The sequence below is a fragment of the Pan troglodytes genome, chromosome 1, assembly GCF_028858775.2.
Source record: "Pan troglodytes isolate AG18354 chromosome 1, NHGRI_mPanTro3-v2.0_pri, whole genome shotgun sequence".
NCBI lineage: Eukaryota > Metazoa > Chordata > Mammalia > Primates > Hominidae > Pan > Pan troglodytes.
In genome coordinates this window covers 2,325,431-2,353,420 of record NC_072398.2, presented here as the reverse complement: position 1 = coordinate 2,353,420, position 27,990 = coordinate 2,325,431, and the positions used below count along the sequence as shown (strand labels likewise).

General features: G+C 51.4%; 2 protein-coding genes across 2 annotated transcripts; one reads left to right on the top strand and one right to left on the bottom strand.

The window, feature by feature from the left end:
* Positions 1-421: 421 nt before the first annotated feature.
* LOC101059730 (kinesin-like protein KIF28P) lies at positions 422-27,533 on the bottom strand. Its single transcript, XM_063789753.1, is given in 10 exon segments — positions 422-4,926; positions 5,217-5,717; positions 5,951-6,117; positions 7,494-7,628; positions 8,990-9,264; positions 22,573-22,680; positions 23,556-23,590; positions 23,593-23,673; positions 26,174-26,594; positions 27,345-27,533. Coding segments are annotated over 9 exon segments (1,530 nt in total). The 3' UTR covers positions 422-4,926; positions 5,217-5,598.
* Positions 14,820-19,707, top strand: LOC134809855 (mucin-12-like). The gene is made up of 2 exons (XM_063809334.1): positions 14,820-19,506; positions 19,590-19,707. The coding sequence occupies exons 1-2, from the start codon at positions 14,822-14,824 to the stop codon at positions 19,705-19,707; spliced, it is 4,803 nt and encodes a 1,600-aa protein (XP_063665404.1). The 5' UTR covers positions 14,820-14,821.
* Positions 27,534-27,990: the final 457 nt, after the last annotated feature.

Genomic DNA, 27,990 nt, shown 5'->3' with positions numbered 1-27,990 from the left:
GGTTTGGGTTTGCATTTCTCTAATGATCAGTGGTGTTGAGCTTTTTATCATATCCTTGACTAAGACCCATCAGTCAATTTGTGGAATCAAGAGTGGCTTCAAGATAGACTAACTCCTAGTAGACTTTTTCACTAACAGTTACAATCCCTGAACCACAGACCCTACACTGAAAAGGTCCCATCATATGGGCACTCCTGCTGCTGAGAAAATTGAACATAACAGTATTTCAGATAAACCTATGAGAAGATGAAACTAAGTGGAGGTAGAATTCAAACTTGTTCAGAGAAAGATACAAAACGAGAGACGTGAAATAACCATTGTCTGTAGGTCTGACAGCAAGAAATAGAGATAGAAGAGCTTCATTTGAAGTTTTGAACTGTTTACCGTAAAAATATTAATGGTGAATGCTTATCAATCATGTCTGTGTGTCAGGCACTGTTCTAAGTGCTTTATGTTCATTAACCATTTGCAGTAAATACTGTTTTCCTTCCCACAAAACAAGTGAGGAAAGAGAGGCTTAGAGAGGGGAAGTCAGTGGCCCCAAATCCTGCAGTTGATTAAGTGATGGACTTAACCAGGATTTAACCCTGGGCAGTCTGATCCCAGAGCTCCGAGTGCTAATCGTTCACCCTCTCCCTCCTCCCACCCTCCAACCTCAAAGAGACCCCAGTGTGTGTGGTTCCCCCTATGCGTCAGGAACATAGGGCCATTCAAGCAGCCTTTAGGTTATAGAGATGATTTACAGTCACATGGAAGGAGAGTTTTGCTTAAAACTGGTAGAAGAAATAGGTAAAGTAAGTGGGAAATGAGGTAAGCTTGCTAGCTACACAAATCATCTTCACAACTCGAAGCTCAAATACCCTCAGTGTTCAGCTGGTGAGCAGTTTTGTTTCGGATGACCCTAAGTTACTGCCAGTAGGGAAAACTGGTGAGATAAGTCAAATATTTTCCATTGGAATGTTACTTCCTTAGTGTTTTAATACTGTCGAAGGAGTATTAAAGGAGTCTTGAGGGGCCAGTGGGTGTAGGGGCTCTCCTATTGGTAGGGTTTTGCCGATGCTTCCCCTAACCTATGGAGGCAAGTACCCCTGAGAACTAGGGATGCCCTGGGGCAGAGTCCTGGAGACAAGTGGTGGAGGAGATAGTACCGCACTGGCTGAAAATGGGAACGGCAGAGAGCAGGTAGTGTGACGTGATGGAGGAGATGGTACCGCACTCACTGAAAATGAGAACTGCAGAGAATGGCACTGGGATTCAGTTTCTATTTCCCTGAGTATTAGTGAAATGCCTGTTCAAATCCTTTGCCGATTTTTTTCGAATGTGCTTTCCAACATATTATCTTTTTTTAAATCTTAAAAGTAATAGTTTATTCTGAATACTAATGCTTGCTAAATAATATTAATATATTTTCCAGGCTGTGGTTTATTTGAAACTTTGTTTAAGGTGTCGTTCATTTAACCAGTTATTCTTTTTTATTGTGAGCTACGTAGCACGGAAAAGTACCCTAAATATATTGACAGGCCTAAAGTGAACACACCTGCTCTAGAGAGCCCACTGCCTGGAACTCCTCCTGTCACCTTCTTCCTGTCCCAGAAGCAACTGCCAGCCTGACTTGTGTGGTCACCATTTTCTTGCCTTTCTCAATAGTTTTGCCACCTAGAGTATATCCCTAAACAGTATATTTTGCCCTCTTTGAATGTTTATAGAATCATGTTGGATGTCATCTTTCGTAACTTGGTTTCCATCACTATTGGAAGACTCTTCTTGTTGCCTGTGGCTGTTGTTCACTGTCATGGCAATGTAGTGTTACACAGCATAGAGGGGGCCAAAATTTACCCGTCTTCGGTGAACATACATTAGGGATGTTTCCAGTTTGGGGCTACTATGGAAGAGGGTTTTATGAACAGCAGTGCACATCAACTAAGATTTCTGTAGTGTTTTTCAACTGGCCCCTCATCTGAACCACAGAACGGAAGTGATTTGAATAACTGTTTTCTCAGTTCTTTCAAGAATGGTGTGTAACTAGTGCCATCCTAGACATGTATGACAGAGTTAGCTTATTTCATATGTCAGATGCCTCAGTGCAGTAGGTTCTCAAACTTGAAGACAGAATCATGGAGAGGGTTTGTTGAAACACGTGTTACTAGGCCTCACACCCAGAGATTCTGATTCAGTAGGTCTGGGGTGGGGCCCTGGATTTTGCATTTCTGACAAGTTCCTAGATGCTGCTGAAGCTGCTAGGCCATAGGGCACACTTCCAGAATCTCTGCCTGAGGCATTAGGGCTTTAACTCTGCAGAACCAGTTCAGCTGTGAAGGAAGGAAGAGTTGAATTGCAGGCTTCTAGGTTCTAGTATCTTCAACTTTTAATAAGTAAATGCCAAATAATTTTTAAATGTTTGTACCAATTTATACTCCTCTCAGCCATACATGAGAGTTTCTGTTACTTCATATCTTCACCAACACTTGATATTGTCAAGCTTTTTAATTTTTGCCAGTATGGAAGGTTAATAATGGTATCTCATTGTGGTATCAGTTAGTATTTCCCAAACTATTAATGCGATTAAGCACTTCTCCATATATTTATTGGCATTTTTAATTTCCTCTTTTGTGAAGTTCCTGTTCAAATCTTTTGACCATTTTTTTTTCTATTGGGTTGTCTATTTTTCTTTTTGGTTAGTAGTTGTTCTTTATTTTGGTTATTAGTTCATTATATGTTAAACGTGTTGCAAAGAACTTTTCCCATTCCTTCTGGCTTTTTCATTTTGGTGTCTTTTGATGCACCAAAGTTCACCATTTTAATTTAGCTGACTTTATCAGTCTCCCTCTTTAAAGCTAGGGGTGTGTGTGTGTGTGTGTGTGTGTGTGTGTGTGTGTCATGCATAAGAAATCCTTTTCCACTGTGAGGTCGTAAAGACAGTCTCCTAAAGTATCTTCTGAAAGCATTTGAGGCAGGGCATGGTGGCTTATACCTGTAATTCCAGCACTTTGGGAGGCTGAGGCGGGAGGATTGCTTGAAGCTAGGAGTTCGAGACCAGCCTGGGCAACATAACAAGACCCCCATCTCTATTTTTAAAATATTTAAATAAATAAATAAAAGCATTAGGGTTGTGCCTTCCAATTTAGCTCTTTAATTCTCACCTGAAATTGATTTCTGGGGGTAGTTTTAGATAGGAATCCAGTTTCATTTTTCCCCATACATATTCCTAATTCCCCAGCACTGTTTATTGAAAAGTCCATCCTTGCCACATTGATTTGCAGTTCCACTCGGTTGTATATCAAGTCTGTAGTCCTGAATAAATCTGTTTCTGAGCCTTCTGTTCTTTTTCTTTGGTTATTTATCTATCTTTGGGCCAACACCTTACCTTACTGCCTCTGTTACAGAGGCATTAAAATGAAGTGTTGATATCAGGTAGGGCAAGTCTTTCTGTCTTGTTCTTGGGTCTGGTCTCATCTTGGCTAGTTTTTGCTTTTGCAATTCCATACAAATTGTAGAATTATCTTGTTAGGTTCTATTACACTTGATTGGAATTACAATTACTCTGACTCTTGGGGAAGAGTTGACAGATGTACAATAACAAATCTTCCAAACCACGGAGAGATGGCAGTTTCTCTATCTATTTATATCCTTTTAAACATCTCTCAAATAAGTTTTAAAATTTTCTCTGTACAACTCTTACATATTTTATGTCAGCTATAGGCCTAAGTATTCCATATATTTGATGCAATTATCAATGGTGTCTTTTATTTTAAAAATAATTTTCTGCTTGCTGCTGTTATATTCAAATACAGTTAATTTTTAAATCTTGATTTTTGTATCTAGCAACTTTGTAATTCATTTATAAATTCTTGGGGATTTTCTGTCTATACAAGCAGGTCATCTGGGATGATACTAGAGGCAGCGCAGTATAGACTGGGGAACAGCACCCGCAGGGTGTGGACCTCAGCGCTGCCACAGATGAGTCATGTGTCTTTAGACACGTTCCATGAACTGTAAAATAAGGTGAATAATAGTACCTGCCTCATAGGGTTGCTGTGAGAATTGAGACAGTAAACGTAAAGCAGGTTGTAAGTGTTACATAAGTGTATGCTATTATTGTAATTACTTTTCTTTCCTTTCCAGTCATACTTTGTATTTCTTTTCCTTACTGCACTGGCTAGAACCTAAAGGACAGAGGTCAAGAAAGCTGGCGTCCCTGACCTGATCTGAAAGGAAAAGCTTTCAGTCATTCATCACTAAGCATTTTGTCCACTGTGTGTTTGTCTTAAGATTGCCTTTATCAGATTAAGGAATGTCCATTTTATTCCTAGTTTGCCGAGAATTTTTATTGTCATAGGATGTTTAATTTGGCCACATCTTTTTCTGCATCTGTTGAAGTAATCAAATTATTTTATCTTATAATCTCTTAATATGATGAATTACATTGGGTTTTATAATGATAAACCAAACAGGGTAGTCTGTATATTGCATTGTAAAGTGAGTGGGTATCAGTCGTGCAGTGACCGTGGTAGCGCGGAGCCAGCCGGATGTGCACTCAAATAAAAAGGTCAGAGCAGAGACGGACGACGGCCTGAGAGGGCAGCAGATTCGCGCTCACAGAGCAGGTCAAGCAGGGCCTCCTCGCCTTGCTCTTCCGCTTCAGCATATACGTCTCCAAGCTCAGGAAATAGTTACATCAAATGTCTAAATTGGATGGAAAGAAATTCTGTGTGCTCCCAGGATTCCAGTTCCTTACCGGAGGTTGGTGCCGTCTGAGTCTGAAAAGCTGCCCTCTTGCCGTGTTCATGCTTTGGTAGAACACCTTCAGAGCCTTGGCAAGCTCTCGGTCAGAGCCGGCTTGCTGTGTGCACATTTGGCTCATCTCCCTGGCGGATGGCAGTTGCACAGTCATCCCGCCGATCTTCAGAGTGTTGGAAGGCTTCGGGGCTGAGGTGGAAAAAGGTAACATTGATTTATGTATCTCTTTCTCTGGGCATCTCTATATTTATTTATTTTGGTGGCATTCTACTGCATCAGCATTTATCAGGCACCAGTTTGGATCCATCCAAGGGAAAGGGGAAATCTCACAGGGCAGAAGAAATGTCCGGCATTTTTTGTTTATGAAACAAGATATGAATTAACTCATTTAAAAGTTTGTTTCTTAAAAGACAAATACACATCCCAAATGTAGGAGTCTAGGGATAAGCTAAACAGCCAAGCCTGGAGCAGTCTCTCACCTTGACCAGAAGCAATTTTTGCAAGTGATGCTTTGAGAAGCACGTTCTGCTCTCTCAGGGTTCTGTTAATGTTCCTGAGCAGTTCTGTCTCCTGCTCTAGCTTGAGCAGCTTCAGATAAAGTTCTGGTATCTGGTTTGATGCTGCCTACCAGAAAACATGTCAGTTTCGTCTTTTGTTGTATCATCTGCATATCCTTTGAGACTGGCAATGTTTGCTACCATGGGAAAATCAAATGGGATGGGAGTGTGTGTATGGTGAGCAGAGTTTAAGCCCCTCAGGGTACACAGGAGTAAATAAAGAAAACGTTTGTTAAGGGGGAAGGAACGTCAAGCAGCCGTCATCAGAGATTTTCTAGCCACCTGGGATGCCCACTTTAGTGTCCTATGTACACACTTGGCTTATATCCTTCACAGTGGAAATTTTCTTGGTGTCTACCAGGATGTGGCCTTCACCTGTGACCCTGAGGCCCAGCTGAGAGCAGCTCAGCTCGGTGCAGCCTTCTGTAATGGGGAGAGACACAGTCAAAGAAAGAAACATCCCAGTCGCCCAGCTCCAGTGTCAGGTGAGAAGTTGTTAAAGCATGTAACCACCCTGCTGGACGAGAACCCAGAGGCCCAGGGGAAAAGATGGCTCTGGCCCACCGCTGTTAGGACGCTGACTGCCTCGCTCCTCTACCCCTTCTACAGCCCTGAATGTATGGCATGTCTGATGAAAGAATAAGTAAGCAAGGTACCTTGAAGGCCCCATAGGTCAACAATAAGGACATTTGTCCGCAAATAATTCAGAAACTCCTGAGATGCAGTTAAGGCTGCAAATTGGACAGTCTCTTCAATTTGTGGATTCACACTTTTCCATACAGGTTTGGTATAAATAGTGTTTGGAAGGTCATAAATTCTGTACCTGAGAAAAACATAAAACATAATTTAAAACCAGAAGGGACACATTTGTAAAGAAAAGGGACAGATGAGCCAAAGATTTACAGCCCATGTGTCAGATAAAAGATGACCTATGATTGATTGTCATGTTTATCACCTCCAACATCTTATTCAACAGGGATATCATCACTAGATAGATAATAATTTTTTTAAAAAGCTCAGGCTGGGCGCAATGGCTCATGCCTGTAATCTCAGCATTTTGGGAGGCTGAGGCAGGCAGATTGCTTGAGCCCAGGAATTTGACACCAGCCTGGGCAACATGGCAAAACACCATCTCTGTAAAAAATACAAAAATTAGGTGGGTGTTATGGTACATGCCTGTAGTTCCAGCTACTCAGGAGGCTGAGCCCAGGAGGCAGGGGTTGCAGTAAGGTGAGATCGCTCCACTCCACTGCACTCCAGCCTGGGCGACAGAGCGAGACTCTGTCTCAAAAACAAAAAACAAACAAGATGGATTTCAATAAATCCCTTCTACTCAGATAATCAAAAATGGTTAATTTTCTATGTGAGGCGGTGATTTGGTTTTCGTTCTTCAAAGTCTCTCTTTATTGCCTTATCTTTATTTATTTATTTATTTATTTATTTTGAGACAGAGTCTCGCTCTGTCACCCAGGCTGGAGTGATCTCGGCTCACTGCAACCTCTCCCTTTGGGGTTCAAGCAATTCTCCTGCCTTAGCCTCCCGAGTAGCTGGGATTACAGGCGTATGCCACTAAGCCTGGCTAATTTTTCTACTTTTAGTAGAGCTGGGATTTCACCATGTTGACAGGCTGGTCTCAAACTCCTGACCTCAAGTGATGTGCCAGCCTCGGCCTCCCAAAGTGCTGGGATTACAGGCGTGAGCCACCACACCTGGCCTGCCTTATCGTTCAATATCCTTTTAGCCTAATTTGTTTAAGCATATCTGGTGCTTCTGCCATATCATAATACAGTCCTTTTGTTTCCAACTAAAACCTAAAAACTGTTTTGCTTAGATAACATGGTTTTACTGGATATTCTTTCTGATAATTAGAATTTCTGCTTCAGTTCTGTAAAGAGTTCAGTACACACTGACCACAGGCCAGAGACCTGGAGGGACATGTGGCCCCTCTATTAAATAGTTGGGAAATAGTCGTCTCAAAGTTAGAGAAACTATGAGGGAAAATAGTCATCTTAAAGTTAAACAGAGAAACTTCCTCTATTAAATAGATGAGGAAATAGTCATCTTAAAGTTAAACAGAGAAACTTAAGAAAACTTTGTGATAAGCTCATTTTTAAAACTTGAAGAAAGACTGGACTGCCCCCCACAGGGTCCACACGGCAGGTGGCGTGTGTGGCCCTGTTCCGCGGTGCAGGCTGGTACCCTATCTGAATGCCCCGCTTTGCATCTTCCTTCATCCAGTTGACGCCAAGGCACCGGACAATGTGAATCTGAAAATCCATCCTCTTGCCCAGCAGCTCCAAAGGGTCGATAACCACATCCTCCTCGCCATGCGTTCTACAAACAGAAGAGGTGAACGTTGACCTCGGGTTAGGCTGGGTCCAAGCAAGTTAAGATTGTAATGTTAAGGGGGTTAAATAGAATCCTTAAGAGAGAGCTAATTTCACTGAAGACAGGATCAGTAGAGTTCATTCATGCATTCAAGAGACATGTTGAATAAGAGCCCATTACCCTGGCACGTCAAAGTAAGATCAGACCTTCTCAAGGATCTCCCTGCCTGGAGGAAAAAGGAAGATAAACAGCGTCATGCGATGGATGCACACAGATGTGGATGCTAAACTTGCATTGAAGATTTAGGCAGCTCCCTAGTGGAACAGAGTGGGAAAGCCAGCGGCTGCCCAGATACAGCCTCTCAGGTTGTCATTTTCCTTTTCCTTTGTTTCTTTATAGTCTAGAGAAGAACCCCAGGCCTGCAAGCTCAGAAACGGACTCGGACAGCTTTCCAACAAGGGACTGCTGTCCTATCAGCCAGGCTCACAAAGTCTGAAACCTTTCAAATTAAATTCATTAATTTGCAACAAGAAATACAACTTGCTGGGCAGCCCAGAAGCTCGAGGTAGCCAAGTGATCAGAGTAAAGGCAGTGAGTTGTTGGGCAGCTTGGTTTCTTGGTCACAGAACGTTGAGGTTCTCTTCTTGAGCTGATTCTTCAGAAAGATGGAAAGGTTGCACTGAGTGCCTGTTGAGGGCCTTGGCACCCAGACCAGGCCACCGCCAGCCTCTTGGCTTAGGGTTGCTAAAAGACTTTTGCTTTTGTAAAAACTGCCTGTGACAGATGAGTATCCAGAGAGGACAGTTGAGGGTAACGAGGCAACGTTTAGGACAGAGCCAATAGCTCAAAACAAAGCCTGTGCCCACAGAAAGGTCAGGTGACAGCACAGAATGAGGTCAGGCTTCACCGTCCCTACCTCGAGAAAAGGGCTGAGCTGGAAAATCAGCTTCTGCTTCTGGCTCTTGAAGCAGGTTGGGCCCTCAGCATGGGAAAGCGTCCCACGTGGCACATGCCAGGCCCACAGGGCCAGGAGGGGAGTGTGGCTGGGGAGGCCCTGCAACCCACTTGGCTTCTCTCCTGAGGGTCCATTGTTTGGAACCCACCCAGCTCTTTCGGTTTTGTCCAAGGTTCCTTCCACTATACCTGCCTCTGCCAGATGTCCTCCTCATTCCTCAGGTCCCCCAGGGGACAGCAAAAATCACATTCGTTGAGGCCAAATGGTGAATGAATGAGCTCTTTCATTTGTCTTATGAATGACCTGTTCAGGGTACCAAGTTGACCACCCCGTCAGGAGAACTCAGGCCTGCTCTGGATTTTATGTGTGTGACTGACCCAGAAGTAGGCAGGGGGGAGAAGGAGACACTCACTGTCCTGTTGGGGAGCAGGGTGCTATGCAGGTATGCAGCACCGCCTCCTCCAGCCTGTCACAGTTCAGAAACTCCACTTGCTCCTCCAGCTTCATGCAGTAGGCCAGCGACTGGAGCCAGATGTGAGCTGAGCCCAAACAGACGACCTCGACAGGATCCCAGAAAGGGTCGTCTTCTCGAGCCACAGGGCCGTGATCTCCATCTAGAAAGCGCTGGTAAAGTTCCTGCATTAGGAATTTCCTATTGATGAACTTGGCTTTTGACCATATCCACACCTGGAAACACAGAGGTAGGTCACCAGTATTTGATTCATCTGCTGCTCTCACGATTCATCACTCTGATTTTCCCAGCACGCTCCCTTCATTGACTGGGTTTGCAGTACTCGTGACCACATCCCACTTTCTCCACACCTAGCTTTGCTGACGTCAAGAATATCGTATTAATTCCTGGACCTGTTACTTCCCCATTGCTTGAGCCTAGGAAACGATTTAGAGGAGATGATGAAGGGGTTAGAAAACAGATCCTCTCAGGGGAGAAGGTTTGGGGCTTATGGTGGCAGAATGGTCCTCAAAGATGCCCATGTGCTAATCCCCAGAACCTGTGAATATATTACTTTGCGTGGCGAACGGAAATTAAGGTTTGTCATCAACTGACCTTAAAATACGGAGATTAGCCTGGAGTATCCAGGTGGCCCCAATGAAATCACAAGGGTCTTCAATATGGCCGAGAGAGGCAGAAGAGAGGGTCAGAGATAGGATAATGCCTGCGGGGTCAGAGAGAGGTTATGTGGCGGCTTTGAAGACGGAGGGAGGTGGCCTCGAAAAGCTGGAAGGGGCCGGGAAACAGATTCTCTTCCTCAGGCCCAGAAAGCAGTACCGCCCTGTGGACACCCTGCTTTTAGCCCAGTGAGACCCAATTTGGACTTCCCATCTGTAGAACGATAAGGTAGTAAGTTTGGGTCATTTAATGAGCCTGGTCATTCATGAACAGCAGCCATGGAAGATGATGCAGGGGTAGTTAGTCTGGAGAAGAGCTGAGAAGTGGCTCCCCCGCCATGATTGGAGTGCACACGGGCACACATCCACAAGCACAGGAGACACTCCCCACAGCCTTCCCAGCCCAGCATGGCAGGCATTCTGAGCTCCATTCTGCAGAGACCCAAGCAGGCGTCCTTCCTTGTTCAGGGGTTCACACCCAGTGCACAGCAGATCCAGGACAACAGCCTGCCGCTGTCTTCCTCCTCACTGGGTGAGGACAGGGCCTCTGTCAACACTGGCTCTGGAGAGGAAACAAACCTGAAGCCACAGGAGGAGGGATTCCAGAGGGATTCCAGGTAGGTCGTTTTTAGACCATAAATATCAGGTAAAACTAGCAACTCCTTTTCTGGGCAACTTGAAAAGCAAAAGCAAAAATCAACAGACAAGTCATTCTATGTATGATGTCTCTTCATAAAAAGGACATTCTCAGGACTCTGAAAACGATTCCATCTTTTTCTGTTGGCCTCAAAGTGAAGAACCATAGTGCTCTCCTAGAGGCGGCACCACCATTAAATAAGAATGTGGGGGGCCGGGCACGGTGGCTCACGCCTGTAATCCCAGCACTTTGGGAGGCCGAGGCGGGCGGATCACGAGGTCAGGAGATCGAGACCAGCCTGGCTAACAGTGAAACCCCGTCTCTACCAAAAATACAAAAAATTAGCCGGGAGTGCTGGCGGGCACCTGTAGTCCCAGCTACTTGGGAGGCTGAGGCAGGAGAACGCTTTAACCCAGGAGATGGAGCTTGCAGGGAGCCAAGATCACGCCACTGCACTCCAGCCTGGGTGACAGAGCAAGACTCCATCTCAAAAAAAAAAAAAAAAAAAAAAAAATGGGGGCAGCAGGGAACAACAGGAGTTCTAGTCATTGTGGTTTTTCTGTTTGTGTTTTTCTTTTCTTTTTAAGACATGTGATCTTGCTGTGTCACCCAGGCTGGAGGGCAGTGGCCCAGTCCTAGCTCACTGCAGCCTTGAACTCCTGGGCTCAGGCGGGCCTCCTGCTTCAGCCTCTGAGTAGCTGGACTGCAGGCGTGCGCCACTGCACCGGCTTATTCTGTTTTTTTCTTAAAGACTTTAGGGAACTAAGATCATGGGAATCTAAATAATAAATGAATTCACTGCCTCATTACCTCTGGATATCAGACCACAGGCCTGGTGTCAGTTAAAATTGCATGTCATCCTTGGCCTGAGGAGGAAACAGGTCGGCGAGGCTCCAGGATAGGCTGCGAGCCCATGCTGACTCCCGCCTGCTCCCAGGTGGGCTCTGCAGGCCTGGTCAGAGTTCCCTGGCAGGATGTGCTGCTCACCAGAGCCAACAGCTCTTGGGTGAATACTGCTGAAAGGTAACCGCAAGCTGGCAGCATTTCCAGGTCAAAAACCCTCCCCAACCCTCACACAGCCCTGGTTTGCTCGTGAGCTTGTCTATGATACGTGACTCCCAACAGCTGCACAACACTGCGTCCTCCCTGAGAGCTGCAGCAGCAGTCACCGTCCACACGGTCAGCAGGGAGGATAGGTAAACACGTACAAGATCAACCGCAAAGTAGCATTCGTGTTTCTAGCTGGGACCCACAGCTGTCTCTGCTGCTCTTCTAGTCTTCGGAAGTGCCTGTCTCACACGCACTGCCAACATCTACACACCGTGTCACAAGAGACCCCCAGACCACAGCCTTCCAGAAGCCTCCATCTACACACCATGTCACAGGAGACCCTCAGACTACAGCCTTCCAGAAGCCTCCATCTACACACCGTGTCACAAGACACCCCCAGACCATAGCCTTCCAGAAGCCTCCATCTACACACCCTGTCACGAGACCCCCAGACCACAGCCTTCCAAAAGCCTCCATCTACACACCGTGTCACAGGAGACCCTCACACTACAGCCTTCCAGAAGCCTCCATCTACACACCGTGTCACAAGAGACCCTCAGACTACAGCCTTCCAGAAGCCTCCATCTACACACCATGTCACGAGACCCCCAGACCACAGCCTTCCAGAAGCCTCCATCTACACACCATGTCACGAGACCCCCAGACCACAGCCTTCCAGAAGCCTCCATCTACACACCGTGTCACAAGAGACCCTCACACTACAGCCTTCCAGAAGCCTCCATCTACACACCGTGTCACAAGAGACCCTCACACTACAGCCTTCCAGAAGCCTCCATCTACATACCATGTCACAGGAGACCCTCAGACTGCAGCCTTCCAGAAGCCTCCATCTACACACCGTGTCACAAGAGACCCTCACACTACAGCCTTCCAGAAGCCTCCATCTACACACCGTGTCACAAGAGACCCTCACACTACAGCCTTCCAGAAGCCTCCATCTACACACCATGTCACAAGAGACCCTCACACTACAGCCTTCCAGAAGCCTCCATCTACACACCGTGTCACAAGAGACCCCCAGACCACAGCCTTCCAGAAGCCTCCATCTACACACCATGTCACAAGAGACCCCCAGACCACAGCCTTCCAGAAGCCTCCATCTACACACCGTGTCACAAGAGACCCTCACACTACAGCCTTCCAGAAGCCTCCATCTACACACCGTGTCACAAGCGACCCTCACACTACAGCCTTCCAGAAGCCTCCATCTACACACCGTGTCACAAGGACCCCCAGACCACAGCCTTCCAGAAGCCTCCATCTACACACCGTGTCACAAGAGACCCTCAGACTACAGCCTTCCAGAAGCCTCCATCTACACACCATGTCACAAGGACCCCCAGACCACAGCCTTCCAGAAGCCTCCATCTACACACCCTGTCACGAGACCCCCAGACCACAGCCTTCCAAAAGCCTCCATCTACACACCGTGTCACAAGAGACCCTCACACTACAGCCTTCCAGAAGCCTCCATCTACACACCGTGTCACAAGGACCCCCAGACCACAGCCTTCCAGAAGCCTCCGTCTACACACCCTGTCACGAGACCCCCAGACCACAGCCTTCCAAAAGCCTCCATCTACACACCGTGTCACAAGCGACCCTCACACTACAGCCTTCCAGAAGCCTCCATCTACACACCGTGTCACAAGGACCCCCAGACCACAGCCTTCCAGAAGCCTCCATCTACACACCATGTCACAAGAGACCCTCAGACTACAGCCTTCCAGAAGGCTCCATCTACACACCATGTCACAAGAGACCCCCAGACCACAGCCTTCCAGAAGCCTCCATCTACACACCGTGTCACAAGAGACCCTCAGACTACAGCCTTCCAGAAGCCTCCATCTACACACCATGTCACAAGGACCCCCAGACCACAGCCTTCCAGAAGCCTCCATCTACACACCCTGTCACGAGACCCCCAGACCACAGCCTTCCAAAAGCCTCCATCTACACACCGTGTCACAAGAGACCCTCACACTACAGCCTTCCAGAAGCCTCCATCTACACACCGTGTCACAAGGACCCCCAGACCACAGCCTTCCAGAAGCCTCCATCTACACACCCTGTCACGAGACCCCCAGACCACAGCCTTCCAAAAGCCTCCATCTACACACCGTGTCACAAGCGACCCTCACACTACAGCCTTCCAGAAGCCTCCATCTACACACCGTGTCACAAGGACCCCCAGACCACAGCCTTCCAGAAGCCTCCATCTACACACCATGTCACAAGAGACCCTCAGACTACAGCCTTCCAGAAGGCTCCATCTACACACCATGTCACAAGAGACCCCCAGACCACAGCCTTCCAGAAGCCTCCATCTACACACCGTGTCACAAGAGACCCTCAGACTACAGCCTTCCAGAAGCCTCCATCTACACACCATGTCACAAGGACCCCCAGACCACAGCCTTCCAGAAGCCTCCATCTACACACCCTGTCACGAGACCCCCAGACCACAGCCTTCCAAAAGCCTCCATCTACACACCGTGTCACAACAGACCCTCACACTACAGCCTTCCAGAAGCCTCCATCTACACACCGTGTCACAAGAGACCCTCACACTACAGCCTTCCAGAAGCCTCCATCTACACACCATGTCACAGGAGACCCTCAGACTGCAGCCTTCCAGAAGCCTCCATCTACATACCATGTCACAGGAGACCCTCAGACTGCAGCCTTCCAGAAGCCTCCATCTACACACCATGTCACAGGAGACCCTCAGACTACAGCCTTCCAGAAGCCTCCATCTACATACCATGTCACAGGAGACCCTCAGACTGCAGCCTTCCAGAAGCCTCCATCTACACACCGTGTCACAACAGACCCTCACACTACAGCCTTCCAGAAGCCTCCATCTACACACCGTGTCACGAGACCCCCAGACCACAGCCTTCCAAAAGCCTCCATCTACACACCATGTCACAGGAGACCCTCAGACTGCAGCCTTCCAGAAGCCTCCATCTACACACCGTGTCACAAGAGACCCTCACACTACAGCCTTCCAGAAGCCTCCATCTACACACCGTGTCACAAGAGACCCCCAGACCATAGCCTTCCAGAAGCCTCCATCTACATACCATGTCACAAGAGACCCCCAGACCACAGCCTTCCAGAAGCCTCCATCTACACACCGTGTCACAAGAGACCCTCACACTACAGCCTTCCAGAAGCCTCCATCTACACACCGTGTCACAAGCGACCCTCACACTACAGCCTTCCAGAAGCCTCCATCTACACACCGTGTCACAAGGACCCCCAGACCACAGCCTTCCAGAAGCCTCCATCTACACACCGTGTCACAAGAGACCCTCAGACTACAGCCTTCCAGAAGCCTCCATCTACACACCATGTCACGAGACCCCCAGACCACAGCCTTCCAGAAGCCTCCATCTACACACCATGTCACGAGACCCCCAGACCACAGCCTTCCAGAAGCCTCCATCTACACACCGTGTCACAAGAGACCCTCACACTACAGCCTTCCAGAAGCCTCCATCTACACACCGTGTCACAAGAGACCCTCACACTACAGCCTTCCAGAAGCCTCCATCTACACACTGTGTCACAAGAGACCCTCAGACTACAGCCTTCCAGAAGCCTCCATCTACATACCATGTCACAGGAGACCCTCACACTACAGCCTTCCAGAAGCCTCCATCTACACACCGTGTCACAAGAGACCCTCACACTACAGCCTTCCAGAAGCCTCCATCTACACACCGTGTCACAAGAGACCCTCACACTACAGCCTTCCAGAAGCCTCCATCTACACACCGTGTCACAAGAGACCCTCACACTACAGCCTTCCAGAAGCCTCCATCTACACACCGTGTCACAAGAGACCCCCAGACCACAGCCTTCCAGAAGCCTCCATCTACACACCATGTCACAAGAGACCCCCAGACCACAGCCTTCCAGAAGCCTCCATCTACACACCGTGTCACAAGAGACCCTCACACTACAGCCTTCCAGAAGCCTCCATCTACACACCGTGTCACAAGCGACCCTCACACTACAGCCTTCCAGAAGCCTCCATCTACACACCGTGTCACAAGGACCCCCAGACCACAGCCTTCCAGAAGCCTCCATCTACACACCGTGTCACAAGAGACCCTCAGACTACAGCCTTCCAGAAGCCTCCATCTACACACCATGTCACAAGGACCCCCAGACCACAGCCTTCCAGAAGCCTCCATCTACACACCCTGTCACGAGACCCCCAGACCACAGCCTTCCAAAAGCCTCCATCTACACACCGTGTCACAAGAGACCCTCACACTACAGCCTTCCAGAAGCCTCCATCTACACACCGTGTCACAAGGACCCCCAGACCACAGCCTTCCAGAAGCCTCCGTCTACACACCCTGTCACGAGACCCCCAGACCACAGCCTTCCAAAAGCCTCCATCTACACACCGTGTCACAAGCGACCCTCACACTACAGCCTTCCAGAAGCCTCCATCTACACACCGTGTCACAAGGACCCCCAGACCACAGCCTTCCAGAAGCCTCCATCTACACACCATGTCACAAGAGACCCTCAGACTACAGCCTTCCAGAAGGCTCCATCTACACACCATGTCACAAGAGACCCCCAGACCACAGCCTTCCAGAAGCCTCCATCTACACACCGTGTCACAAGGACCCCCAGACCACAGCCTTCCAGAAGCCTCCATCTACACACCATGTCACAAGAGACCCTCAGACTACAGCCTTCCAGAAGCCTCCATCTACACACCATGTCACAAGAGACCCCCAGACCACAGCCTTCCAGAAGCCTCCATCTACACACCCTGTCACGAGACCCCCAGACCACAGCCTTCCAGAAGACTCCATCTACACACCGTGTCACAAGAGACTCTCACACTACAGCCTTCCAGAAGCCTCCATCTACACACCGTGTCACAAGAGACCCCCAGACCACAGCCTTCCAGAAGCCTCCATCTACACACCGTGTCACAAGAGACCCCCAGACCACAGCCTTCCAGAAGCCTCCATCTACACACCGTGTCACAAGAGACCCCCAGACCACAGCCTTCCAGAAGCCTCCATCTACACACCGTGTCACGAGACCCTCACACTACAGCCTTCCAGAAGCCTCCATCTACACACCATGTCACAACAGACCCTCAGACTACAGCCTTCCAGAAGCCTCCATCTACACACCATGTCACGAGACCCCCAGACCACAGCCTTCCAGAAGCCTCCATCTACACACCGTGTCACAAGAGACCCTCACACTACAGCCTTCCAGAAGCCTCCATCTACACACCGTGTCACAAGAGACCCTCACACTACAGCCTTCCAGAAGCCTCCATCTACACACCGTGTCACAAGAGACCCTCACACTACAGCCTTCCAGAAGCCTCCATCTACACACCGTGTCACAAGAGACCCTCAGACTACAGCCTTCCAGAAGCCTCCATCTACATACCGTGTCACAGGAGACCCTCACACTACAGCCTTCCAGAAGCCTCCATCTACACACCGTGTCACAAGAGACCCTCACACTACAGCCTTCCAGAAGCCTCCATCTACACACCGTGTCAGAAGAGACCCTCACACTACAGCCTTCCAGAAGCCTCCATCTACACACCGTGTCACAAGAGACCCCCAGACCACAGCCTTCCAGAAGCCTCCATCTACACACCATGTCACAGGAGACCCTCAGACTACAGCCTCCCAGAAGCCTCCATCTACACACCGTGTCACAAGAGACCCTCAGACTACAGCCTTCCAGAAGCCTCCATCTACACACCGTTTCACAAGAGACCCCCAGACCATAGCCTTCCAGAAGCCTCCATCTACATACCATGTCACAAGAGACACCCAGACCACAGCCTTCCAGAAGCCTCCATCTACACACCGTGTCACAAGAGACCCTCACACTACAGCCTTCCAGAAGCCTCCATCTACACACCGTGTCACAAGAGACCCTCACACTACAGCCTTCCAGAAGCCTCCATCTACACACCATGTCACAGGAGACCCTCAGACTGCAGCCTTCCAGAAGCCTCCATCTACATACCATGTCACAGGAGACCCTCAGACTGCAGCCTTCCAGAAGCCTCCATCTACACACCATGTCACAGGAGACCCTCAGACTACAGCCTTCCAGAAGCCTCCATCTACATACCATGTCACAGGAGACCCTCAGACTGCAGCCTTCCAGAAGCCTCCATCTACACACCGTGTCACAACAGACCCTCACACTACAGCTTTCCAGAAGCCTCCATCTACACACCGTGTCACGAGACCCCCAGACCACAGCCTTCCAAAAGCCTCCATCTACACACCATGTCACAGGAGACCCTCAGACTGCAGCCTTCCAGAAGCCTCCATCTACACACCGTGTCACAAGAGACCCTCACACTACAGCCTTCCAGAAGCCTCCATCTACACACCGTTTCACAAGAGACCCCCAGACCATAGCCTTCCAGAAGCCTCCATCTACATACCATGTCACAAGAGACCCCCAGACCACAGCCTTCCAGAAGCCTCCATCTACACACCGTGTCACAAGAGACCCTCACACTACAGCCTTCCAGAAGCCTCCATCTACACACCGTGTCACAAGAGACCCTCACACTACAACCTTCCAGAAGCCTCCATCTACACACCGTGTCACAAGGACCCCCAGACCACAGCCTTCCAGAAGCCTCCATCTACACACCGTGTCACAAGAGACCCTCAGACTACAGCCTTCCAGAAGCCTCCATCTACACACCGTGTCACAAGGACCCCCAGACCACAGCCTTCCAGAAGCCTCCATCTACACACCGTGTCACAAGAGACCCTCACACTACAGCCTTCCAGAAGCCTCCATCTACACACCGTGTCACAAGGACCCCCAGACCACAGCCTTCCAGAAGCCTCCATCTACACACCATGTCACAAGAGACCCTCAGACTACAGCCTTCCAGAAGCCTCCATCTACACACCATGTCACAAGAGACCCCCAGACAGCCTTCCAGAAGCCTCCATCTACACACCGTGTCACAAGGACCCCCAGACCACAGCCTTCCACAAGCCTCCATCTATACACCATGTCACAAGAGACCCTCAGACTACAGCTTTCCAGAAGCCTCCATCTACACACCATGTCACAAGACACCCTCAGACTACAGCCTTCCAGAAGCCTCCATCTACACACCATGTCACAAGAGACCCCCAGACCACAGCCTTCCAGAAGCCTCCATCTACACACCCTGTCATGAGACCCCCAGACCACAGCCTTCCAGAAGCCTCCATCTACACACCGTGTCACAAGCGACCCTCACACTACAGCCTTCCAGAAGCCTCCGTCTACACACCGTGTCACAGGAGACCCTCAGACCACAGCCTTCCAGAAGCCTCCATCTACACACCGTGTCACAAGGATCCCCAGACCACAGCCTTCCAGAAGCCTCCATCTACACACCATGTCACGAGACCCTCAGACTACAGCCTTCCAGAAGCCTCCATCTACACACCCTGTCACGAGACCCCCAGACCACAGCCTTCCAGAAGCCTCCATCTACACACCATGTCACAAGAGACCCTCAGACTACAGCCTTCCAGAAGCCTCCATCTACACACCGTGTCACAAGGACCCCCAGACCACAGCCTTCCAGAAGCCTCCATCTACACACCATGTCACAAGAGACCCTCAGACTACAGCCTTCCAGAAGCCTCCATCTACACACCGTGTCACAAGGACCCCCAGACCACAGCCTTCCAGAAGCCTCCATCTACACACCATGTCACAGGAGACCCTCACACTACAGCCTTCCAGAAGCCTCCATCTACACACCCTGTCACGAGACCCCCAGACCACAGCCTTCCAGAAGCCTCCATCCACACACCATGTCACAAGAGACCCTCACACTATAGCCTTCCAGAAGCCTCCATCTACATACCGTGTCACAAGGACCCCCAGACCACAGCCTTCCAGAAGCCTCCTGAGGAAAGCAGGGCTTCATCTGAAGACAGGTCACTGGCACTAAGCTTGCTTGTTTTTTTGAGACAGGGTCTCCGTCTGTTGCCCAGGCTGGAGAATAGTGGCGTGATCACGGCTCACTGTAGCCTCGACCTCCTCAGGCTCAGGTGATTCTCCTACCTCAGCCTCCCCAGTAGCGGGGACTACAGGTGCTCACCACCATACTCAGCTAATTTTGTATTTTTTGTAGAGACGGGGTTTCACCATGTTGCCCAAGCTGGTCTCGAACTCCTGAGCTCAAGCCATCCACCCACCTCGGCCTCCCCAAATCCTGGGATTACAGATGCGAACTACCATGCTGGGCCTAATCTTACTTGTTTTAATGTAAAAATGGATAGTCTTGAGGAAGACAGATTGGTAAGATTCATATCTTCATGAGAAAAAAAAATAGAAAAAAAAACCAAACTGTACGACCCCCTTAAAAGAGAACCTGGTATGTTTTAGCAGAAGCAGTCCTATCAGACAGCTGCCTGTCCCAGTGACAGGATGCTGGGCTGAAGGAAAATGAGGGCATGAATCCAGGCCCTCAGCCCTCCCATACAATTCTCCCAATGATCAGTGTGAGAACACCGTCTCCTGTTCTGTTTCTGGTAATGACAGGCAGGTGCTCATGAGTGCCTTCGTGTGCACTCAATAACCCTTCTGTTAGCAACAGTTTAAAAGGCTATTTTTCAAACTACCTTAGACTATAATACAAAATAGAATAGCATGGAAAATGGTTTTTTAGAATTACAAATTTTCTTAAAACAAGGTCTGACAAGACAGGAAACTGCCAAGCCAAATTCTAGGGGAAAGCCTGGCCCGAAAGAGGCACGTGGAATATCGGGGCACCGGAGCCACTTTGCCCCAGTGGCCTTTGCTGGAAAAAACAGAAAAATGCAAAGTACAGACACACTGAGGGGTCCCCTCCAAGGCCTCACGGAACATGGCAGAGAAGTCCTGGCTGACTCCCCAGGGTGAGGGTCTCACGGGAGACCCTGTCTGCATCACACAGACCTGCAGGAAAGGGGCTGGTCTCTGAGGAGCTGGGTTCCAGGAGGATCCTTGCTTGGTTTCCTCCCTGGGGCATCATCTTGGCAGCCCCAGCACCTGGAGGGCGAAACCCCGTGGACGGGGTGGCGGGTGCAGTGCACAGGTGCTGACCACATGGGACGCACACACATGCTTATAGTCTTAGCTCATTGCACAATTGTTAAAAGCTTTACAAAAATCGGTCTCGGCCCAGAACATTTTGGCAATTTTCGGGCGATGAGCAGATGAGCAGAAAAGTGAAACTCAGAGAAGCTTCAATTGCTGAGCAGGGAGGGAGCAGCCCGGGGTGGGGGCCGGAGGCGCAGTCTCGAAAGGCAACGGGTGAGTGTGCTGGAGCCGGAAGCCTGAGGGCTGCTCCTCCAGGGGCCTGATATGCACAAGGGGTGCTGCAACATGGGCCTGCATTTCTGTTTCCTCCTTTGGAGGCAGAGGGAGAGGAAACAGGGTCTTAAGTTTCTAAAATGGAACTTCCTGATAGTAAGGTCCAGCCAGTGGAGTTGGTGAAACAGCCTTTTCTGGAGTCCCTAGGAGGATGGCTTTTCTCATTGCTGCAGAAAGGCAGTCTGTGTTCTCACGGGCACATGTACACACAAACACACACTTGCACACACACACACGCACATACGTGCATGGACAGACACCACTACCACTTGCATAAACTCCCAGGCTCCCTTCTGGTACAAAAGCCTTTGAGTCATACTCAGCATGAACAGATGCTCAGTGCAGGCTAGCTTAGGAACGCTCCCAGGAGCTGGTGCTGTGAGGGAGGGTCCAGGACAGGGAATGGCTGGTGCTGGGAGGGAGGACCCAGGACAGGAAACAAGAGAGTGGATCCCCCTGTTCCCCAGAGCTCCAGCTCATACTTGGAATACGTTTTGCCCTTGACTGGGTCTCCGGAGGCTGCAGCTGGTAAAGATAATCTGTGTCCCCATGGATCCTCACCCCCTGAGTCCCGTCCCCGTGGATCCTCACCCCCTGGGTCCCGTCCCCGTGGATCCTCACCCCCTGGGTCCCGTCCCCGTGGATCCTCACCCCCTGGGTCCCGTCCCCGTGGATCCTCACCCCCTGGGTCCCGTCCCCGTGGATCCTCACCCCCTGGGTCCCGTCCCCGTGGATCCTCACCCCCTGGGTCCCGTCCCCGTGGATCCTCACCCCCTGGGTCCCGTCCCCGTGGATCCTCACCCCCTGGGTCCCGTCCCCGTGGATCCTCACCCCCTGGGTCCCGTCCCCGTGGATCCTCACCCCCTGGGTCCCGTCCCCGTGGATCCTCACCCCCTGGGTCCCGTCCCCGTGGATCCTCACCCCCTGGGTCCCGTCCCCGTGGATCCTCACCCCCTGGGTCCCGTCCCCGTGGATCCTCACCCCCTGGGTCCCGTCCCCGTGGATCCTCACCCCCTGGGTCCCGTCCCCGTGGATCCTCACCCCCTGGGTCCCGTCCCCGTGGATCCTCACCCCCTGGGTCCCGTCCCCGTGGATCCTCACCCCCTGGGTCCCGTCCCCGTGGATCCTCACCCCCTGGGTCCCGTCCCCGTGGATCCTCACCCCCTGGGTCCCGTCCCCAAGATCCTCACCCCCTGGGTCCCGTCCCCGTGGATCCTCACCCCCTGGGTCCCGTCCCCGTGGGGCCTCACCTCCTGGGTCCCGTCCCCGTGGGGCCTCACCTCCTGGGTCCCGTCCCCGTGGATCCTCACCTCCTGGGTCCCGTCCCCGTGGGGCCTCACCTCCTGGGTCCCGTCCCCGTGGGGCCTCACCTCCTGGGTCCCGTCCCCGTGGATCCTCACCTCCTGGGTCCCGTCCCCGTGGGGCCTCACCTCCTGGGTCCCGTCCCCGTGGATCCTCACCTCCTGGGTCCCGTCCCCGTGGATCCTCACCTCCTGAGTCCCGTCCCCGTGCGGCCTCACCTCCTGAGTCCCGTCCCCGTGGGGCCTCACCTCCTGGGTCCCGTCCCCGTGGATCCTCACCTCCTGGGTCCCGTCCCCGTGGATCCTCACCTCCTGGGTCCCGTCCCCGTGGATCCTCACCTCCTGAGTCCCGTCCCCGTGGATCCTCACCTCCTGAGTCCCGTCCCCGTGCGGCCTCACCTCCTGAGTCCCATCCCCGTGGGGCCTCACCTCCTGAGTCCCATCCCCGTGGGGCCTCACCTCGTGAGACCCGTGGTGGGTCACCTTCACCAAGACCTCCTTCTGTAGGTCATAGCCCCTGGAATCTGACGATGCCAAATTTTTCACCTTCAATTCCATGTTAAGTCCCTGGTAAAAGAAACACTTCGCACTAAATAATCGTACATTCGGCTGGGCACAGTCCCTCATGCCTGTAATCCCAGCACTTTGGGAGGCTGAGGCGAGTGGATCGCTTGAGCCCAGGAGTTCAAGACCAGCCTGGGCAACATAGCAAAACCCCATCTCTACTAAAAATACAAAAATTAGCCAGGCATGGAAGTGCACACCTGTAATCCCAGCTACTTGGGAGGCAGAGGTGGGAGGATCACTTGAACCCGGGAAGTGGAGGTTGCAGTAAACCATGATTGCACCACTGCACTCCAGCCTGGGCGGCAGATTGAGACCCTGTCAAAAAGAAAAAAAAAATCCTACATTCACAGCTCATACCACCTTTGCAATTTATTTTTCATTCTTCCACCCTCGGGCTTCCTAAATGATGAATGAATAAGACTTTCTCTAAGATGTCCCACTCTTGCCCCTTGGATTTCCCACTAAGAGGAAAAACAGAGCACCAGATTTTCTCCATTATATCCTGGAACTAACACTTGGAGTCCCTACCAAATTGATTAAATCTCTTACAAGGTTCCGGCCGATGGGAGCTCACGTCTCCAGGGAGCTGTCCCCAGCCCAGGTGGTCTGTGTGGCACAGCAGCCATCAGGGTGCCTAGACCCAGAGAGGCCCCAGGACCATCTGGGAGGGCCTGCTCATGGCCAGCAAGAATTGGTCTGGGATCCCGGTGGCCCTGGTAGGCTGTTGGTGAAAGGAATGGTACTCGGGCCTGGGCTGGGCAGTCTGGCTTCTGTCGCTAGTTCCCTGAGAGTCCCTGGGAACGCACCCCTGCCCCACAAGGCCTTGAGGTCCTTTCTGCACCTGGCACACCAGCTCCTGGCTCCAGCTAACTTACCTTCTTCAGCTCTTCACTCATTTGATTTGCTTCTGAACCAGCGGCATCAGTTTGATGTAGTCCTGGAATGCAGCCAGGACACTGGGGCCTGCCTTGCCGTCTCCACCGTCCGCAGCACCTGGCAACAATCACAGTGGAGGCGAAAGTCAGTCACTTGTTCCGCCATGAAGAATTTTTTTTTTTTTGAAATAGAGTTTCACTCTCGTTGTCCAGGCTGGAGTGCAGTGGCGGCCATCTCGGCTCGCTGCAACCTCTGCCTCCCAAGTTGAAGCAATTCTCCTGCCTCAGCCTCCCGAGTAGCTGGGATTACAGGTGCGCACTACCACACCCGGCTAATTTTTGTATTTTTAGTAGAGATGGGGTTTCACTATGTTGGCCAGGCTGGTCTCGAACTCCTGACCTCAGGTGATCTGCCCACCTCGGCCTCCAAAAGTGCTGGAATTACAGGCGTACAGGCATGAGCCACCATGCCAAGCCCTTTTTCTTTTTCTTTTTTTTAGATAGCTGTCTTGCTCTGTCATCCAGGCTAGCGTTCAGTGGCATGATCTCTGCTCATTGCAGCCTCCACCTCCCAGACTCAAGCAATCCTCCCATCTCAGCCTGCTGAGTACCTGGGACTACAGGTGCAAGCCATCATGCCTGGCTAATTTTTAAAATATTTTGTAGAGATGAGGTCTCACTTTGTTTCCCAGGCTGGTCTTGAACTCCCAGGTTCAAGCGATCCTCCTGCCTTGGCCTCTCAAAGTGCTAGGATTACAGGCATGAGACACCACGCCCAGCCGCCATGAATAAATGTGTATGCTTATTTGTTCATTCATTCGTTCAGCTGTTCATCAAATATCTACATTTTAAAATTACAAGCATGTAATTTAAAAAAAAAAAAGGGAAAATGACACTGCCTGGCTTCTCCTTACGTGGTTGCTTATCTCGACCCATGAATCCTGGCCGCAGGCAGGAGGTCCTCTGCCCCCAGTTCCCATTCTTGGTCTCAGGGTCCTTGACCCAAGGTGGCTCCAGACTGGAGGAGGGTGGGGCGAGGTGAAACATGGCTGGCTAGACGGAAGGCCTGGAGTTATCCTCAAGCTGCTGCTGGCACAGCAAGCGACCTGTGCTTCTCTTATACTTGGGGTGGCTTGAAGGAGGGGCTCGTGGAGATTATGGGAGGATCAGTCTCCCTCCCAAACCCAGGCTGGTACTGCCTCTAATCAGGAAATCTCAACTCTTAGAGACCCCTGGCCTGTGGGTGCACACAGTGACCTTGGCCCTGAGGTCTGACCCCAAACTGCTCACACAGCTGCTGCCTTGTTGAGGACCCAAGTCTTCCCTAGGGTCCGAGCCAGGGTCTGGGGCTGGTTCAGCTGCATGGCGCCACCAGGGCCACAAGGGCAGTGGCACGGTCAACCTCTGAGGACAGGTCAATGAACAGATGGCTTTTCCGGGCCTGGTATGACAGAGTCTTACTGGTTCGTTTTGTTTTGTTTTGAAATGGAGTCTCGCTCTGTCACCCAGGCTGGAGTGCTGTGGCACGATCTCAGCTCACTGCAACCTCCTCTTCCCAGGTTCAGGCAATTCTCCTGCCTCAGCCTCCCGAGTAGCTGGGACTACAGGTGTGTGCCATCACATCCGGCTAATTTTTTGTATTTTTAGTAGAGACGGGGTTTCACTGTGTTAGCCAGGATGGTCTCGAACTCCTGATCTCGTGATCTGCCCGCCTCGGCCTTCCAAAGGGCTGGGATTACAGGCATGAGCCACCGCGCCCGGCCTGGTTCATTTTTAAAAGTCGAGAACTTCAGCAGAAGAAGAGCAAGGAGGTGGATTTCAAATCGATTTATTTTGCTGAAATTCTGAGAGAAACACTGTGGTGTGGGGACAGGGAGGAACTCTTTTGCACACACACAGGTGGATCTGCCCACTTTCCACCAGCGGTTTCATTACTGCGAGTTCAGGCAGAGTCCCGGTGCTGAGCAAAGCGTGGGGCCCCTCCGGGAAGCCCGCACGTCACTGAGATCGCAGCGGGCTCCGGCCTCGCCTGGATTCTGGGGGAGCCGCCCGGAGCCTGGGGGAGCCGCCCGGAGCGCGGTGAATCGGGGCCGGGGAGAGGGGCGGGGAAGGCGTGCGAAAGCCCCAGCAGAGACCGGCAGCGGCGGGCGGCCAGCGTGGGTTACTGCTGGGGGCTGCGTTCAGGGGAGAAGGGGAGATTCTGTCTCAGAAGCCTCGGGCTGCACGTTTTTGTGGGCCGCGCATTTGCAGCCCAGAGCAGGCCCCAGCCGGCCCCTCTGGAGTTGGGCCACTGCTTCTGCAGGCCCAGCAGGCCCCTGGGGGTGGCCGGAGGCCACTAACTGGCTTCTCCAGCTCAGCATTCTTCTCTCATTTGCTGTGTACCCCACTCTCTTCTCTACCCCTTTGAACCATCTTTACCCTCATTCCTCAGGGAACGTTTAACGAGTTGAATGTTTACCATGTAGTCACTCTATATGGAAATCATAATTCAATTTTGTAAACATCAGACTTTGACAAAACAAATGATGATTTTCTTAAGGAAAGCAGAGAGACAGAGTGTGAAATCGCTGCTCTCAGATCAGCACACGGGAGAGGCCAGCAGTCAGGAGGGGGCTCACCGAGTTTGTCTGCACTCGCTCCCTCCGCAGCCGCCCTCTCCAGCTGGAAGAAGTCGTAATCGAACCTGCTCAGGTCCTCACTGCCCCACTCCGAAGGAAACCCCACGTACAGGTAGGTGCTGTTGGATCCCAAAATCAGGCGGTCCTGGGGAGGAGACGGTGGGCTCAGGAGGGGTTCGAGGCCAAGGAGGGTGAGGTGAACCTCCCCAGTGAGAAGGATCTGAGCAATGTCCTCCCCGCAGGAATCCCCCAGACAGGGAGAGACGCAGACAGGAGGGAGGTGGCCTCTGGCTCCTGCGTTCACCTTCATCGCACACATTGAGGGCGTGACTCCCTTGGCCCTGGGGGGTCTGTGGGGACCACCCAGAGCCAGGCCCTCCCTCCACGCTTTCCAGGCTGGTCTGGGTGAGTGCAGCCATGGCTGCAGGGGACACCAGGGCCTAACTTAGACTACAGGCTACAGACGGCCTTTTCCGAGGCGTGATGCCCAAGCTAAGCCCTCCTGGGCGGTAAGTCTTGGTGAGGCAGAGACAGCTGCTGAACAACCAAAAGAAGGGCAGTGTGGCCAGGGACAGGAGGCCGAGGGAGGTCACTGAGGGGGCTTTCCAAATGGGGAGTGGCCAATCCCCATCTGCCTGTCCTGTCTGAAAGGCTGTGGCCACCAGGGAGGGGAGAGGGCTGCTGGGAAGCTGGCAGGGGCCCCAGGGTTGGCAGATTGGGGAGGAAGAGGCAGCGATGTTTGCAAGATGCTGTTCAACCCCTCTCAGTGACAGGCTCTTAGAAAAATCTAAAATGGCACAAAATGTTAGAGCTGGAAGGGACCTTGGAGAACACCTAGTTCAGCCCTCCTTGTTTTCCAGGTGAGGTCAGAGGAGTGAAGTGACTTGCCCAAGACCACACAGCGAGTCAGGAGCAGGCCTGTCCCTCCAGCAGTGGTGCCATGTTGTCCCCAAGCCATGGTGGCAGAGGAGCTGGTGTGAATGCCCCATCCTGCCACGTCTGTGATGTGGGCACCTCACATGACTGTCCCCTCCCAGCTTTTGGGGGGGACCTAGGACATTCTGTGAGCCTGCAGGAAAGTTTACCAAATGCTGCAGCTTTGTCCTGGTGGTGATGGGCACCCCATTAACGGCAACCTTGCATTTGCTGTGTGGAGTGACCATCACTTTACCGTCGGCATTTGTGAAGGAAGCGTGTTTATCTGAAATTCTAAGAAGACGAGAGTCAGTCTAAGACACCCAGCAAACGGCGGTTTCCGTGAGCAGGTACGCTGACCTTTCTCATGTGCACGGGAGGGAAGGTCTACAGCTGCGGAGGATGGCAGGTGGCATCTCGGGGCCTCCTGTGTGCTGTGGCCCATGATGCATGGGGACAGCAGCGGGCGCAGAAGGACCCTGCCCTTGGGGAGCACGGGGAGCTGGGAGACAGCAGGTAAGGGCTTCATAACAGAACGAACACCAGCTGAGGGCCTAGCGCTGCGGGGAGCCGGCCAAGGCCACACTGGAGTCCTCCCGCTCCCAGGCCAGCGGGATGGGGTGGTGGGAAAATGGCAGCAAGCAAGCTTCAGAAGAGACACTCAGGAGGCGACTCTTAACGAGCCTCACCTACTCCGGGTACGTTTTGATCTGTTTCTGCGCCCTCGCCGTATAAATTCAGACCTTATAGGATTTGGGGCTGGACATCAGGGGTGTCAGGTTGGTGTCCCCCCTCCCCGCCCTGCTCCCCTGCACCGGATGTCATCTGTGTGTCCTGAATGACTGGCTCCCTGCCTTAGCATGTTCCATGTTCCTGCACTCCTTGGCCATCATGGAATGTTC

Excerpts from the sequence above, each read along its gene's own strand:
- LOC134809855 (XM_063809334.1), top strand. The coding sequence starts at position 14,822 with ATGTCACGAGACCCCCAGACCACAGCCTTCCAGAAGCCTCCATCTACA. Across the intron at positions 19,507-19,589 it reads CTCGACCTCCTCAGGCTCAG|AGACGGGGTTTCACCATGTT; the intron begins GTGATTCTCCTA and ends TATTTTTTGTAG.